General features: G+C 39.2%; 1 protein-coding gene across 2 annotated transcripts in view; it reads left to right on the top strand.

Moving 5' to 3' along the window:
- LOC138144628 (mitochondrial amidoxime-reducing component 1-like) overlaps nt 1-15,058 on the top strand; it is a 46,521-nt gene extending 31,463 nt beyond the window's left edge. The window contains exons 5-7 of one of the 2 annotated variants that reach the window (XM_069065993.1): nt 974-1,035; nt 1,118-1,189; nt 12,633-15,058. In XM_069065993.1, the coding sequence (XP_068922094.1) occupies nt 974-1,035; nt 1,118-1,189; nt 12,633-12,759 (261 nt within the window). In that variant the 3' untranslated portion in view covers nt 12,760-15,058. Of the gene's footprint in view, nt 1-973; nt 1,036-1,117; nt 1,190-2,565; nt 3,077-12,632 lie in introns of those variants that run through there. The other variant, XM_069065995.1, reaches the window with a different exon arrangement.
- Nucleotides 15,059-15,314: the final 256 nt, after the last annotated feature.

Here is a 15,314-nt window from a genome sequence, read left to right as displayed (position 1 = left end):
ACGATATGTGCGTGAGAAGAAACAGTGAAAAACTTTATGGAAGACATGACCACCAATGAGGTGGCCTGGTCATATCATGAGAATAGTGACAATAGAGGGACAGCCATGAGTGTCCCCAAGAAACTGAAGGAACAAGGACATCTTCATTAGGAGAAATTGTGGGAAAAAGGGCTCAGAGTCATGAAGAATGAAAAGGTAGCAGTATAATCAGTATTGGTTGGTGGAATGCCCTCATCAATAAAACAGGTTCATCATTTCATAGATTATTGGAGCTGAAAGGGATGAGAGCATTGAGGAAATTGAGGCCCGGAGAAAGTAAATGAATTGCCAAAGATCACATAGAAAATGAGCATTTATTGAGCACCTGTTATGTACCAGGTACTGCTGTAAGTACTTAACAAATATCTCATTTGATCATAGCCAGTTTGAAGGAGGTGAGTTTTGAGCCAGGTTTTGAACATACAAGAGGTGAATTAAAAGGAGGGAGAGAGAGAGAGAGATTCCAGCTAGGTAGGGAAGAGTGGCACATAACAAAGGCAGGGCAAGGAGAAGACTAAGACTATCAGTGTTTTCCATTCTCCCAGAAAAGGCAGCTTGGTAATACTTGAAAGAATTTTGAAGTGAGAATCAGGAACCCTGGATCGAAGTCGTGAATTCTCTGCTTACTGTCTCTGTGGCCATGAGCAAATCTCTTACTCTCTTTGAGCCACAATTTTCTTACCTGTAAAAGGGGGAAAATAATATTTGCATCCACAGAGTTGTTTCAAGGATCAAAAGAAGGTAGTATACATAAAAATGCTTTGTGATGACAAAGTACTATATAGAGGCTATATAGTTGTGGGTGGTGTGAGCATCACATCACATCCTTGTTATGACTTGTTGCTAAATAATTTAGAAGCAATTTTTATAGTGAATGTTCAAGACAAGTACTTTAGGGGTGATGACATAAACGTGAATTTTGCCTATTTCCTAGGATTCGTGGAATAAAATCCTCATTGGTGATGTGGAAATGAAAAGGATAATGGCTTGTGGCCGGTAAGTGTTGTACACCATTGGAAGAACCAGGCATGGACACTCATTTCCAGCTATGATCTATTGTTTGCTGTATTTTATTTAGGTGCATTTTAACAACTGTAGATCCAGACACTGGCGTCATGAACAAGAAGGAACCCTTGGAAACCCTAAGGAGGTATGGCGAAGCAGAGACCACTGGGCACTTAGATTTGTGAATCCAGGACAGATACTGCCTAATACCTGGCATTGCAGGATTTTAGATTCTCAATGGATCCTGGAAACTAACCCCATAATTTTTTAGATGAGAAACTTAGACCCAAAGAGGTGAATAGTAACAACAGCTGACTTTTATATATCACATTATGGTTTATAAAAGACTTTAGATACATAACTCAATCAGTTATTAAAACTCCAGTCTTTCCAACTCTAGCACTTAAAGAGGTTTATTGATTTGCTCAAGGACATAGCTCAAGTGTAGTAGAACTGATATTCAAACCAGATCGCCTGACTCCAAACTAGGGATTCTTTATACTACTACTACTACCACCACCACCACCACTACAACTACTACTACCACCACTATTACTACTACTACCACCACCACTACCACCACCACCACCACCACCACTACTACTACTACTACTACCATTACTACTACTACTACTACCAGCACCACTACGACTATGACTACTACTACTACTACTACCACCACCACCACTACTACTACCACTACTACTCCTATTGCTATTATTTGTTGTTCAATCATGTCTGACTCTTCATGGCCCCTTTTGGGGTTTTCTTGGGAGAGATACTGGTGTGGTTTTGCCATTTCCTTCTCCAGCTCATTTTACAGATGAAGAAACTGAGGCAAACAGGGTTAAGTGACTTGCCCAGGGTCACACATCTAGTAAGTGTCTGAGACAAGATTTGAACTCAGGAAGATGAGGTAAGCCCAGCACTCTACCCACCGTGCCACCTAGCTGCAAAGGTCATCCACTATATTCTGGGCCATCACCAGTCATCCTGATTTTTGTCTTGCCACTGGACTTGGATGACCCTGGAAGAGAGGGTGAGGCTGACAACTTTGTACGACTCTGTCTCACTTAAGTCTTGTGAAGTCATTCGTCTTCTTCAAAAACAAAAGACAAACAACTACTAGTCCTACTACTAGCTAACATTTATGTAACATTTACTATGTGCCAAGCTCTGTGCTGGGTACTTAACAATTATCTCATTTGATCCTCACAACAACTCTGGGAGGTTATTGCCCCCATTTTATAGATGAGGAAACTGAGGCAAACAGAGGTTAAGTGACTTTCCCAGGGTCTCTTAGCTTGTAAGTGTCAAAGTCATTTCCTCGTGACTTCAGGCCTTGTGCTCTTCATTGCACCACCTAGCTGCATCTGTTATGTGACTCTCCTTAAGGGTCTCGGTAGCCAAGCCTCTTTAAATAGGAAAGCACTGGCCCCTTCACATTTTCCTGCTGCTGGGATGTCCCTTTGGTAAGTCACTGTTGTTCCCTTTAAACGTTGCCTCTTCTCGTCCTCTCAGATACCGTAGGATCTCGGACTTTAATATGGTCACCTTTGCCCTCCGGAGTGAAAAAGTTCACTGTGATTCTTGTACCTCTGTGGCCCCCAGACTCTGCCATGCAATACCTCTATATTTTCTGCCCCTCCTCCATTTGTGAGTGCGTATTTGTTAGAGGGGGATAATTGACTCCAGGCACAAAGGTAAACACAATGAGAATGTCCAACGGGAAACTGATGCCCTTGTGCTGATCTATTACAAGTGTTCATACATCCCAACAATCTGGGCCTAATTGCCTCTAATGCTCCGTGAGACAGTGCAGCCAACCTAGGTGTCTCTCTCTTATCTCTTACTGAGATTTAAATTGTCATAAGTGTAATTTATATACTCCCCCAAGACAGGTGGTCATAAATTGGCAGGGAAAAGGGCCCCAGAGGCTCACATAAATTTTGGAGAAGCTAAGTCAACATTAGAGTCAGAAAATAGCCCCTCTGTTTTTGCAGCAGGGAGCCAGGCGCTTCAGTCATTTATGTCTGGGTTATTTAGGAAATGATCCTTTCAGAATCTCCTATCTGAGCCGTCTAGCCTCTCTGCTTGACAACAGGAATCAGGGTTTGCTGGCAAGTGATGTCTTGTGGGGCAAAGCATTAAGAATGCAAGAAATTGTAATGGCTAACCGATTTTTATATAGAAAGTTTAGGTTTGCAAAATGCTCTATAGACACTATCTCACTTGGTCTGCAGTCACTATAGTATCATTCCCATTTTATAGATGGGAAAACAGGCTGAGAGGGGTTTTACAGCTTGCCCATAATCACACAGCTAGTAAATGTCATAGGAGAGAATGGAACCCAAGGGTTACCTGTCTCTAAGATGAGTAAACTTTCCACTAGGCCACACTGTCTCTGATACTGGGACGATTGCCTAACAGCTTGCAAGATGCTGAAAGAGAAGGCATGTGGGAGCTCTTCTCAAGTTGTACAGCACAACAAAGAGTGGGTGATGTTTGATTAATGAACTAACGGGTAAAAAGTCAGATAGCGCACAGACTACTGTATAGCGTATACAGTAAACACTTAATAGATGCTCGTTGAAGGAATGAATGATTTGGTAATAAGGCAGCCTTAGAAATACTTTCCCACATGCCCACGTATCTAGAGCAAGTAAGACTGTGCTGGTTTGTGAGATGGCAAATATGAGAAAGAATACTGAATTGGGAGTCAGAAGACCTAGTTAGGTTCTAGCTTGTTACTGGATGTGTAACCTTGGGCAAATGAAAATCTCCCTGAGGCTTCATTTCCTTATCTGTATAATGGGTATAATAACATTACTTGCTCTACCTACTACACAGCTGTGCTATCAAGATAATGGAAGAATGTAGGTGAAAACAATGTGTAATCTAGAATAATGAAATAAAATCCTTTAATCCTAAAAGATGCAGTGTTGTCATTCAGTCATTTTTCAATTATAATCTACTTTTCATGACCCCATTTGGGATTTTCTTGGCAAAGATACTGGACTAGTTTGCCATTTCTTTCTCCAGCTCATTTTCCAGATGAGGAAACTGAGGCAAACAGGGTTAAGTGATTTGTCCAATACACTGAGGCCTGAGAAGGGGCTGTGTAAATGATGAAGAACTGGAGAGAAATTACTGGTTTGTTCATTTGTAACCAGTCAGGATGAGGACAAGACTAGAGGGAGGGTCTAAGACAGGGTTGGGGAGCCTGTGGCCTCAAGGCCTAATGTAGCCCTCTAGGTCCTGTGATTCCAAGTTTTACAGAACAAATCCTTTTATCAAGGGGATTTGTTCTGTAAAGTTTGGATTCAGTCAAAGGCTGCACTTGAGGACCTAGAGGGCCACACATGGCCTGGAGGTCACAGGTTTCCCACTCCTGGTCTAAGACTTAGGGATCTGACCATGTACCAGCAATGCCACCCTTCCTGAAAATAGCCAAGAAGGATACTCCCCTCATCACACAGATGCAGAAACCAAAAGAACAGTGAACATTTATATAGTGTTTTAAGGTTTACAAAGTGCTTTACAAATATTATCTCATTTGATCCTCATAACAACCCTGGGAAGTAGATGATGTTATTATTCCCATTTTTAGATGAAGAATGTGAGGGAAAGAGAGGTAATGTGACTTACCCAGGATCATACAGTTAGGAAGTATCTGAGGCTGGATCTGAATTCAAACGTTCCTGTCTCCAGGTCCAGCACTCTGCCACCATTTAGTGAATTGATTTTTCGGGTTACTCACATAGTAAGTGGAAATGTCAGAATTAGAACTCAGGTCTCCTAACTACTAGTCTTATGCTCTTTTAAAAAAACTTCAGTAAGGAGAACCATTGATCCCAAAGTCTTCAGGATTTGACTGACATGATAATCCTAAAACAGGGACTTTAAAAGGAAAAGGGCTCTGCCTCTGGGTCTGGGCCTCAAAGTGACAGATGCCTAGAATATCCTTACTTTGTCATCCTACTGACAGGTGAGGCCGACCCAGAGACTCCCAGGCCACACAGACTGTTCAAGATCATAACAGAAATATATTGTTGGACTGTGGTATTATCATGAAACAGACTAGGTAGGCTGAGTTAATTGTTCATGGCTTATGGGATTTATTCACGTCAGGTAGCTCTAGGGTGTATTTAGTCAGTCTTCTCATTAAAATTGTTAGATTTGAAGACAAAAATTAGGAACAAGTTGCTGCAACACTCCTCCCTCCATTCATTCCCCCTCCCTACCCACTACCTTAAAGGGTCCAGTCACAGGGTTTCAATGCTTAGTTTATTGACCCAACCTCTATGGTGAGCTACAGCTATTGCTATGTAGAAATAATTTCCTTTATGAAAGTGGATTTGGGTTTGAGTAGGAGTGAAAGCTGAAGGAGAGAATTTCACTCTTTCTGTTTCTCATCTCCCCTCCCCCTACTGTTTCTTCCTCTGTTTCCTTCCCCTCTCCCCCTCTCTTGTCTCCCTCTCTCTCTATCTCTCTCTTCCTCTCTGTCTGCTCTCCGTCTTTATCTGCCTATCTCTGTCTCTTTTCTTGTTTCTTTCCCTTTCTCTTGCTATATCACTTCTATTAGAGCCCTCTCATTCTCCCTCTACCTCTAATTTAGGTTTTTGTAATGTTTAACTTCATTGATTTATTCATTCAATAGGTATCTTTTGAACATATGCTATGTATAAGGCATTATACAAGGAACTATGGGGTGTACAAAGATGTTCAAGCCACTGTCTCTGTACTCAAGCAGCTTACAGTACAATGGGGAAGATAAATTTGGGGAGTGGCAATCCAAGGAAGCTTGTGATAAGTGCCATGTGAGTGGTGTAAAGTGATATAGGAATTCAGAGGAGGGAGAAATCGCTTCCAATTGGGGAAAAGGCTTTATGGAGGCAGTGATATTTGATCTAGGCCTTTAAGGATGGATAGTTTAGATGGAAATTCGCTTAAAAGATTGGCTGAATAGTATAGTTGGAGGTTGAATGGAGACTGGCTATAATGGGAATGATATGAAGATAAAGACGTGAGAACACATATAAGGCATATTAGGGCAAAGCAGGGCAAATGGCCCACTTTGCTTAGAGCATCTATTTTGTGTAGGAGAATAGAAGTTCTAGAAGATAGGTCTGTGAGGATAGGGTAGAGTCAGAATGGGGAAGATTTGAATGCTAAAATCATTTGAATGGGTTTAGAGCAGGAGTCAGGAACCTGCAGCCTTGAGGCTACATATGGCCCTCAGGTCCTCAAGTGCTGCCCTTTGACTGAATCCAAACTTCACAGAACAAGTTAAAGGCAATGAGTCTTCACCTGAACTCTGGATAGATGGACAGTGTATGTACATACAACTACACCAATTCTTATACATCTCTTCCTGCTATTGGTGTTTCCTTAATATTTTTTCTTCCTGGGTTCTGAGAAAATCAGGAGGTACATTCTGGTGTTTCCTTTCCTTTTCTTTAAATTAATGGAAATGCAAAATCTCATTGATTAATTAGCTCTGAGTACCCACCTCAATTTATAGACATTTTTTTCTTTATTAGCTTCCCTCCTCCCCTTACTCTCATAGATTTGGCAGTGTTGCTGCTCATATAATTGATTAAAATAGTAAATAACAATACAAAGACATAATTAAGTATTTATAATGTATATTCAAGGGGTAAAGTTTATAGCCAGAATCATCTTTATGCTCTTAAAAATCATAGGAAAGAGATATGAAATGGAATATTCTCACCAATGATGACAAAATAACTCCTCTTCAACCCTGGAAATGGTTCTCTAAGGATACTTATTCAGGTCTAAGGAATTCTCTATAACATTTTACTTCATAAAATAAGAGTTAAACTCTTCTAGTCCTCTTTACAGTCTCTTCTCAGATGACTCTTTATGCTGATTAACCCCGTTCAATTCCAATCTCTCACATAGATAATTAAATCTCCTTAGTTTCAGTCTTTTGCAAGATGACAGCTAACTCTTAGTCCTGTCATAGACTTTCACAGATGACAGTTAACTCTGTCCTTTTTTTTTTCCTGGGGAAATGGTAGTTTAATCTTAATTTTCTCACAATACAGACTCCTTTCACTACTGCATTTAATGGAATTCCCTCATTTTCTCTTACCTTTTTTCTTTTATTTTTTTAATTTTAATTTTTTTTTTTTTTGCTTTTTGGAGGGCAATTGGGGTTAAATGACTTGCCCAAGGTCACATGGCTAGTTTTTGTGTTAAGTGTCTGAGGCCGGATTTGAACTCAGATCCTCCTGCCTCCAGGGCCAGTGCTCTATTCACTGGGCCACCTAGCTGCCCTTTTTATTCTCTTTTAAATAGTATTTTTTTTTCCAATTACATGTGAAGACAATTTTTAACATTGTTTTTTAATATAAAATTTTGAGTTTCAAATTTCCTTCCCCTTTGTTTCTCCTACCCCCTTCCTAAGATGGTAAACAATTTTATTTAGGTTATATATGTGCAATCACATAAAACATTTCCATATTAGACATGTTGTGAACGAAAAAACAGAACAAAAGAAAAAAGCACATAAAAAAGAAAGAAAGTGAAAATGGTATACTTTGATCTGTATTCAGACTCCATCAGTTTTTTCTCTGGAGAGAAGAGCTAAGTTAATCATAGCTGGTCATCGCACATGGTTGTTACGTTCTCCTGGTTCTGCTCATTTCACTTTGCATCAGTGTATATTAGTTTTTCCAGGTTTTTCTGAAATCCACCTGCTTGTCATTTCTTAAAGCACAATAGTATTCCATTACATTCCTATACCACAGCTTGTTTAGCCATTCCCCAATTGAGGGGCAGTCTCTCAATTTCCAATTCTTTGCTACCACAAAAAGAATTGCTATAAATATTTTTGTACATGTAGGTCTTTCCCCTATTTTTATAATCTTTTTGGGATATAGATTTAATGGTGGTATTTCTGGATCTAACGGTATACACAATTTGATTACTCTGAGTATAGCTCCAAATCATTCTCCAAAATGGTTAGATCAGTTCACAATTGCACCAACAGTGTATTAGTAACCCAGTTTTCTCCCATTTTCTCCAAGATTCATCATTTTTCTTTTCTGTCATATTAGCTAATCTGATTGGTGTGAGTTGTTATAATTTACATTTCTCTAACCAATGGTGATTTAGAGCATTTCTTCATATGACAATAGATGGCTTTGATTTCTTCATCTGAAAACTGCCTGTTCATATTTTTTGACCATTTGTCAATTGGGGAATGACTTATATTCTTAAAACTTTGGCTCAATTCTCTATGTATTTGAGAAATTAGACCTTTATCAGAGATGCTTGTTGTAAAAAGTATTCACCATTTTTCTGCTTTCCTTTTAATCTTGGTTGCATTGGGGTTTTTTTGTACAAAATTTTAAGAATTTAGTGTAATCAAAATTATCCATTTTATTTCTTGTTTTCTATCTTATTTGGTTATAAATTCTTCCCTTCTCCACAGATCGAACAGGTAAACCATTTCTTGCTCTCCTAATTTGCTTATGGTGTCACCCTTTTGTCCAAATCATGTATCTCTAACCTTTTAAAGACATGGCAATAATATCCATAGTTTCTGCAGAAAGGGTTATTGAGGGTGGTGTAAATTTCTACCCATAGTCACTGTTTAAGTCTCTGCAACAAAACATTCTGCAAACATCAAATTCACATTAATAGTAAATGTAACACAATGGGGAATACCATTTGATTGACTGCTTCCTTGACTGTTAGAAATATATACAAAACACAATACATTTAGATGTTGTAATAATGTGTGTATGATAGGGTTAGAGATAACAATGTTTATGTAGACTGTGTGGGGTGCAGTGAACTATTCTAGTCAACAACCAACCCAACCACCACTCTCTCTCACTGGCTCATTTCCTTATCAATTCTCTACATAGGTCATATAGAAATCAAGGGATTTATTCCCAAATTTCCCCATAAATTAAATAGAGATGAATAATTTCTCTTATTAATCAATCAGTTACCTACCCAATTTATAAATAAATTGAAGAAATCTATTTGTCTCATAAGTTTTCATTTATCTCAATGTAAAATCGTATTCTCATAGGCTTAGAGAAACATTGCTATTACTAGCTAAGCAATTTATTGACAATGTAACAAACAATGAGGAGACATATTTAAATATTTCAGCAATATATCAGTTGAGAAAAATTATAGCCAGAGTTATCTTCAACAATAAACTGCAATTGCTGCCTTCTCAACAGTACCAGAAGTATAGTTTTATCATTCAGTCTTCTCAGGATGCTAATCAAAATCTCTCCAGCTTTCTCTTTAGAATATCTTCTCTACAGAACATCTTCATCACAGGATAAGAGTTAAAATAATTTTTTTTTTTTGCTTTTTTGGAGGAGGGAATGCAGGGCAATTGGGGTTAAGTGACTTGCCCAAGGTCACACAGCTAGTAAGTGTTAAGTGTCTGAGGCCAGATTTGAACTCAGGTCCTTCTGACTCCAGGGCTGGTACTCTGTTCACTGCACCACCTACCCACCACTAAACTTATTTCTTTCAAAATATCTCTTCATTTTTTTCTCTAATATGATGGTTAACTCAATCAGCTTCTCAGTAAAGAAATTTTCTTACAGTGAATAGAGCACTGGCCCTGGAGTCAGGAGGACCTGAGTTCAAATTTGGCTTCAGATACTTAACACAAAAACTAGCCATGTGACCTTGGGCAAGTCACTTAACCCCAATTGCCCTCCAAAAAGCAAAAAAAATCAAAACAAAACAAAAAAAGAAATTTTCTTAGTCCTTTCTCTCTTACCCATGACAGTTAACTTTCTCCATATGACAATTGAAATGTTTCTCCCCAATACTCTATTCCCTTCCTCTTTTTTTTAGAGGGGGGAATGTAGGGCAATTTTCCCTCTACTTCTAAAACATCAGGGTAGTTTTCCTTGAGAATTTCTTGGAGGATGATTTCTAGGTTCTTTCTTTGATCATGGCTTTCAGGTAGTACAATAATTTTTAAATTATCTCTCCTGGATCTATTTTCCAGGTCAGTGGTTTTTCCCATGAGATATTTCACATTGCCTTCTATTCTTTCATTTGTTTGGATCTGTTTAACAGCATCTTGATTTCTCATAAAGTCATTAGCTTCCATTTGCTCCAATCTAATTCTGAAGAAATGATTCTCCTCAGTGAACTTTTGAGATTCTTTTTCCATCTGGAAAATTTGGCTTTTTAAGGCATTCTTCTCCTCACTGGCTTTTTGAGCCTCTTTTGCCATTTGAGTTAGTCTATTTTTTAAGGTGTTATTTTCCTCAGTCAGGCTGTTGACTCTCATTTCATAATTTTCTTGCATTGTTCTCATTTCTCTTCCCAATTTTTCCTCCACTTCTCTTATCTGCTTCTTAAAGTCCTCTATAGCCTGTAATCAGCTCGTATTTTCCTTTGAAGCTTTTGGTGCAGGAGTTCTGACTTCACTGTCTTCCTCCTGTTCCATGCTTTAATCCTTTTTGTCCCCAAAATAGGAGTCTAATATTGGATTCTTCTGTTTAGTTTGCTTCCTTTGCCTGGCCATGTTGCCTCTCAATTACTTGACTTTTGGGCTTTTTGCCACAGTAGGACTCTGCTACCAGACAGGGGAGCTTCATACCAAATGCTGGGGTTTTCTCAGCTCCTGAGGTATTAGTTGGGTACCCTCTCTGAAGCCTCCACATACTCTGGCAAGCTGGTCACATACCCCAGGACCTCCACCCTAGACCGCAATCCAGATCCAAGCAGGTTAAAGCAAGAGTGATTACCCCTCAGACTGGTCACTTGGTCTCCCTACACTCTGCAGGCCAGGAGCTGAAGCTGCCACGTGGCGGCAGCTGTGCCACAGCCCTCAGCGGCTTCTCACCCCGGGGGCAAAAGCCAAGGTGCTCCCAACTACTGGGTCCCAGAATCCACACTGTACTGACCTCTAACTTTGTCCTTTGCATCTATGTGTTGATAATTCTGGACCGCCACAGCTGCTGGTGATCTGGAGTCCCTCCAGCTGGCTGCTGGTCAGGCCCGCCCTGGGGTTAAAACCTCAGTATGGGGCTGGGCTCAGCCCCCAGAATGCTGTGCTGGCTGCTTCCTGCCAGGCTGTCCTCAGCGGGACGTTAGCTTCTCTGTGTCATTTTGTGGATTCTGTAGCTCCAAAGTTTGTTCAGAGTCTCCTTTTACACGGATTGGAGATGGTGAGAGCCGGAGCTGCATGGAGGTCCTGTTTCTACTCCACCATCTTGACTCTGCCCCCTCTCCCAACAAATATTTTATAAAATTGTATATTATACAAAAGCTACACCTAGTCACAAAGAAAATAGTCATTCCAGAATGTCAAAAGGATTCATGGAATGTATCTAAGTGCACTGATTTCAGAAATGCCCTTTGTCATGAAGGATTCAAATGGTGGCAACTCCAATATCAGGAAGGGAAAGGAACAAGCATTTGCATCATGCCTACTTTGTGCCAGGCACTATGCTATGCACTTTTACAAATATCTCATTTGATCCTTAACAACCCTCAGAGGTAGGTGTTACTGTTATTCCAATTTTTAGCTGAGGGAAATAAGACAAAGGTTAATAACTTGCCAGACTTAGCTTATAAACATCTTGAGGCTAGATTCGAACTCAAATCCTTCTGACTCCAGCATATCAGATAGAAAGGTAAGAGTCTTGCATCAAATGGGAGAACTGGTATAGTCTCCCATAGGGTATCTCCCAATGGTTTCAACCAGATATGACCAGGAGCCTGGCATTTCATCTTGATTCCTGTGCCCTCTGTGGTTAGCACAGTCAGGCTACTTGGACCTATATCTCACCTTTTTCCTCTTTTATTTCAACCCATACATAATATGTACATAAACTTCTTTCTCCATTTGACTTCATAGTGAAGTCAACAAGACCAAGAGGATTATGACATTTAAGGATATTAATTCAGCTTTTTATGTGCCTTGCCCATAAGACCTGCTTAATAAATTTTGGTCAAGTTGAATGGGGCAATGACTTGACCATTATGTTAGGAAAATGAATCTAGTATGCAGACTAAATGCTTTTGGAAGATTAATGTAGTGTGCAGAATGGATTGGAGCAGGGAGGCAGTGATGGTGAGGAAAGGACTTGAGTTCATGGAGATCAGTTAAAAAGCTGTTGCAATGGTCCAGTTACAAGATAATAAGAGTCTGAACTGGAATGGTGGCAGCAGAACTGAAAGGAAGGGATGGATCTGAGAGACATTTTGAGGAAGAAATCAGAAAGATTTGGTGACTGAAAATGGAGGATGACAGAAAAGAGAAATCAAAAATGTTTTCAAGTCTTGGTAACTTGGTGAATGATACCACCGTTAACAAAAACTGGTAAATCAGCAGGAAGAAATATCAGATTTTGAGGAGGAGGAGGATTAAGATGTGGTAACATGTTGAGTCTTTAATTTATCAGTGTCCAAAGAAGGGAAAGGCAATAGCAAAAGATGGCATTTGAGAGAGGATGCAACATTCTGTTGTATTTTATTAAAATTAAGTAGGAAGAAAATATCTCCTGTTTGGGAGCCTTTTTCTACTTCACCCATGATTTATAATAGTCTTTTTCTCTTTACAGTTATCGGCAGTGTGATCCCTCTGACCAAAAGGTGTATGGCGAGGCACCTCTCTTTGGACAGTATTTTGTCCTGGAAGATCCAGGAACAATAAGAGTGGGAGATCCAGTGTACCTCCTGGACCAGTGACAGTTTCATCATCTTCTTGTGTGGCAGATCTCTTTTGCATATTTTCTGGGAAATAATCTCTTTTTAAGAACAGTTTTTGGCAATCAAAACATCCTTACAATCTCTTCTGATTTCAGTGTCTCAAACTTTTTATCTCGTAGGCCTCCTTGTGACTTCTGATGCCCCAGAGCACACTGCTAGAACTTCTGGGAATCACTCTAGTGATAAGAAAGGCTTTTAATAATCCTTTTTTAAGTGGGAGTATTGGGGTGGGTGGATAAGGATGGGTAATGGACAAGGAAAAGCCCTCTCTTAGGACTTTGTGTTGAGGAGAGGAGAATGAGATGTAGTCATCTCTTTTTCGCTCACTCTACCCTCATATCACCACTACCCATGGGGAGAGAGAAAAAGAAAAAGGAATAGGTAGCAAGGTGAAAAGGAGGACATAAAATACTTTGGAGTATATATTTTGTTGTTATTCAGTCATGTCCAACTCTTCATGATTTCATTTGGGGTTTTCTTCTCCAACTCATTTTACAGATGAAGAAACTGAGGTAAATGGGGTTAAGTGATTTGCCCAGGGTCACACATCTGGCCATATATGAACTCAGAGAGATGAACCTTTCTGACTCCAGGCCCAGCCCTTTATCCACTGTGACACCTAGTTTAAATCCCTATCTGGGAACAGTTGAATAACAATTAAATCACCCCTAAAGAGACGCTGAAATTCTTCCCCATCTCCTTTAGAAAACCAATGTGACATAACAGAATAGTGGACTTGTACTCAGGAAAACCCGAGTTCATATCCTGCCTCTGACACTTACCTACCTGTGTGACCATGGGTAAGTCAATGAACCTTTCTGAGCCTCAGTTTCCTCCTTGTAAAATGGGGATGAGTACCTACCTAATGAGATTGTTATGAGGCTCAAATGGGATAATGTTTCAAAGCACTTTGGAAACCTTAAGGTGCCATGTAACTGTTGTATTATTATCATCTCATTCCATGATCTGGAGTTTTTAAAAAGGTACTAATTTGACTGTCCCTACACAGGCCTGGGACAATTAGTTTCTTAGATAAGAGTTGGTTAGGATTTAAATGATATATCCTTGCCCTGGATTCTACCATTTCTGAACTAGGTGGCAATGGCATGACAATCAGATAAAAGTCACCAGCTATCAAATTGTCCTAAAATTCAGGACAAACTATCAAGTGTGTTTAGATGTAGAATTTTAAAGCTTTAGCTGCTTTTGAGTGGTATCAATTGCTTGGTCAGAGCCCAGAGAAATGAGAATGTCCTAAGATTTTTGTGGACTTGATAAATGGTGAACCATTTGGGAATGGCAGGTGAGCTTGGGATGTATAAGGGCCTAGAAGACTGTTCATGTGTGATTTTGTTCATTCTGTCCTTGGAGAATTAAAAAAAGAGAGAAATGATAGCTCAGGATCTTACTTTAGAATGCTACCTGCTGTGGGCATGTTGAATTTCTATCTAACCTGCTAACGTCGATCTAAACTGATGTCATAAATGCATAGATATTCTGTAACCAAATTCCACGGGCTCTTTTCTTAAGCCCACCAGTTGTGGAGTTGTGGGAGGTCTTGTTGCCAAATCTGTAGTGTTAAAAATTTAATATTGGAAGGCTCTGGAGTCTGTGGGACAGAAATAGAAATGTGGTAATATGATTTTAAAGTGAGCAAAGACTGAAGAAACTTTTAAATGAAGGAGGAAGAGACCTTGTTACTTTGTTTATAAACAGAGAAATGTCTAATTTTTCCTACTGATTGAAGTACAATTCTTAAATATGATGAAGCAGGAGAATTTCGTTTGAATTTCCTCCCCTGTATACCTCATTTTATCTCTTTGTAGCAGGAACCTGATTAAATTTTAAAAATGTTTTAAAACCACAAACAAATGAAAATGACTTTCATTGTTAAATCTTCCACCTCCTTCTTCTGACTTTCTTCCAGCTTCCTGGCCAGAAGGCTAACCTTATGGACTGTTTAAATAATAATTTGATTCAAATCGTCAGTCATTTATTAAATAGCTGCTATGTGTGGAACACTATACTAGGAAAGGGTCTGATAATAGAAAGACAACAATAGAACGGTCCCTGCCCTCAGTGGCATTACATTTTAGATTCGAATGAGATCATATATGTAAAGCACTTTGTAAACCTTAAAGTGATATTACATAAAAGAAAAATGTCAAATATCATCATCACTACTAGACTCTGCAACATAATTTGATCTGCTGTCTCATAGAAAGTAGACAAAAAGTTTTATTTTTTTTTACAGTAAGCAGGTGCTACATATGTAGAGTACTAGCTATAGTCATTTTACTGTGACTAAAATAAAAAAAAATGACTCAAAGTGACCAACAAAAAATGAACTAAATGAACTAAAAAAAATGAACAAAATGCTTTAAATTACTGTTGATTAGAGAAATGCAAATCAAAACAACTCTGAGGTACCACATCTCACCAGTCAGATTGGCTAAGATGACAAAACAGGAAAATAATAAATGCTGGAGAGGATGTGGAAAAATTGGAACACTAGTGCATTGTTAGTGGAGTTG

This window comes from Petaurus breviceps, unplaced genomic scaffold (genome assembly GCF_028583685.1).
Source record: "Petaurus breviceps papuanus isolate PSGF00001 unplaced genomic scaffold, PetGlider_PUasm1.0 90702, whole genome shotgun sequence".
Classification (NCBI taxonomy): domain Eukaryota; kingdom Metazoa; phylum Chordata; class Mammalia; order Diprotodontia; family Petauridae; genus Petaurus; species Petaurus breviceps.
This window is presented reverse-complemented; position numbering and strand designations above follow the sequence as displayed.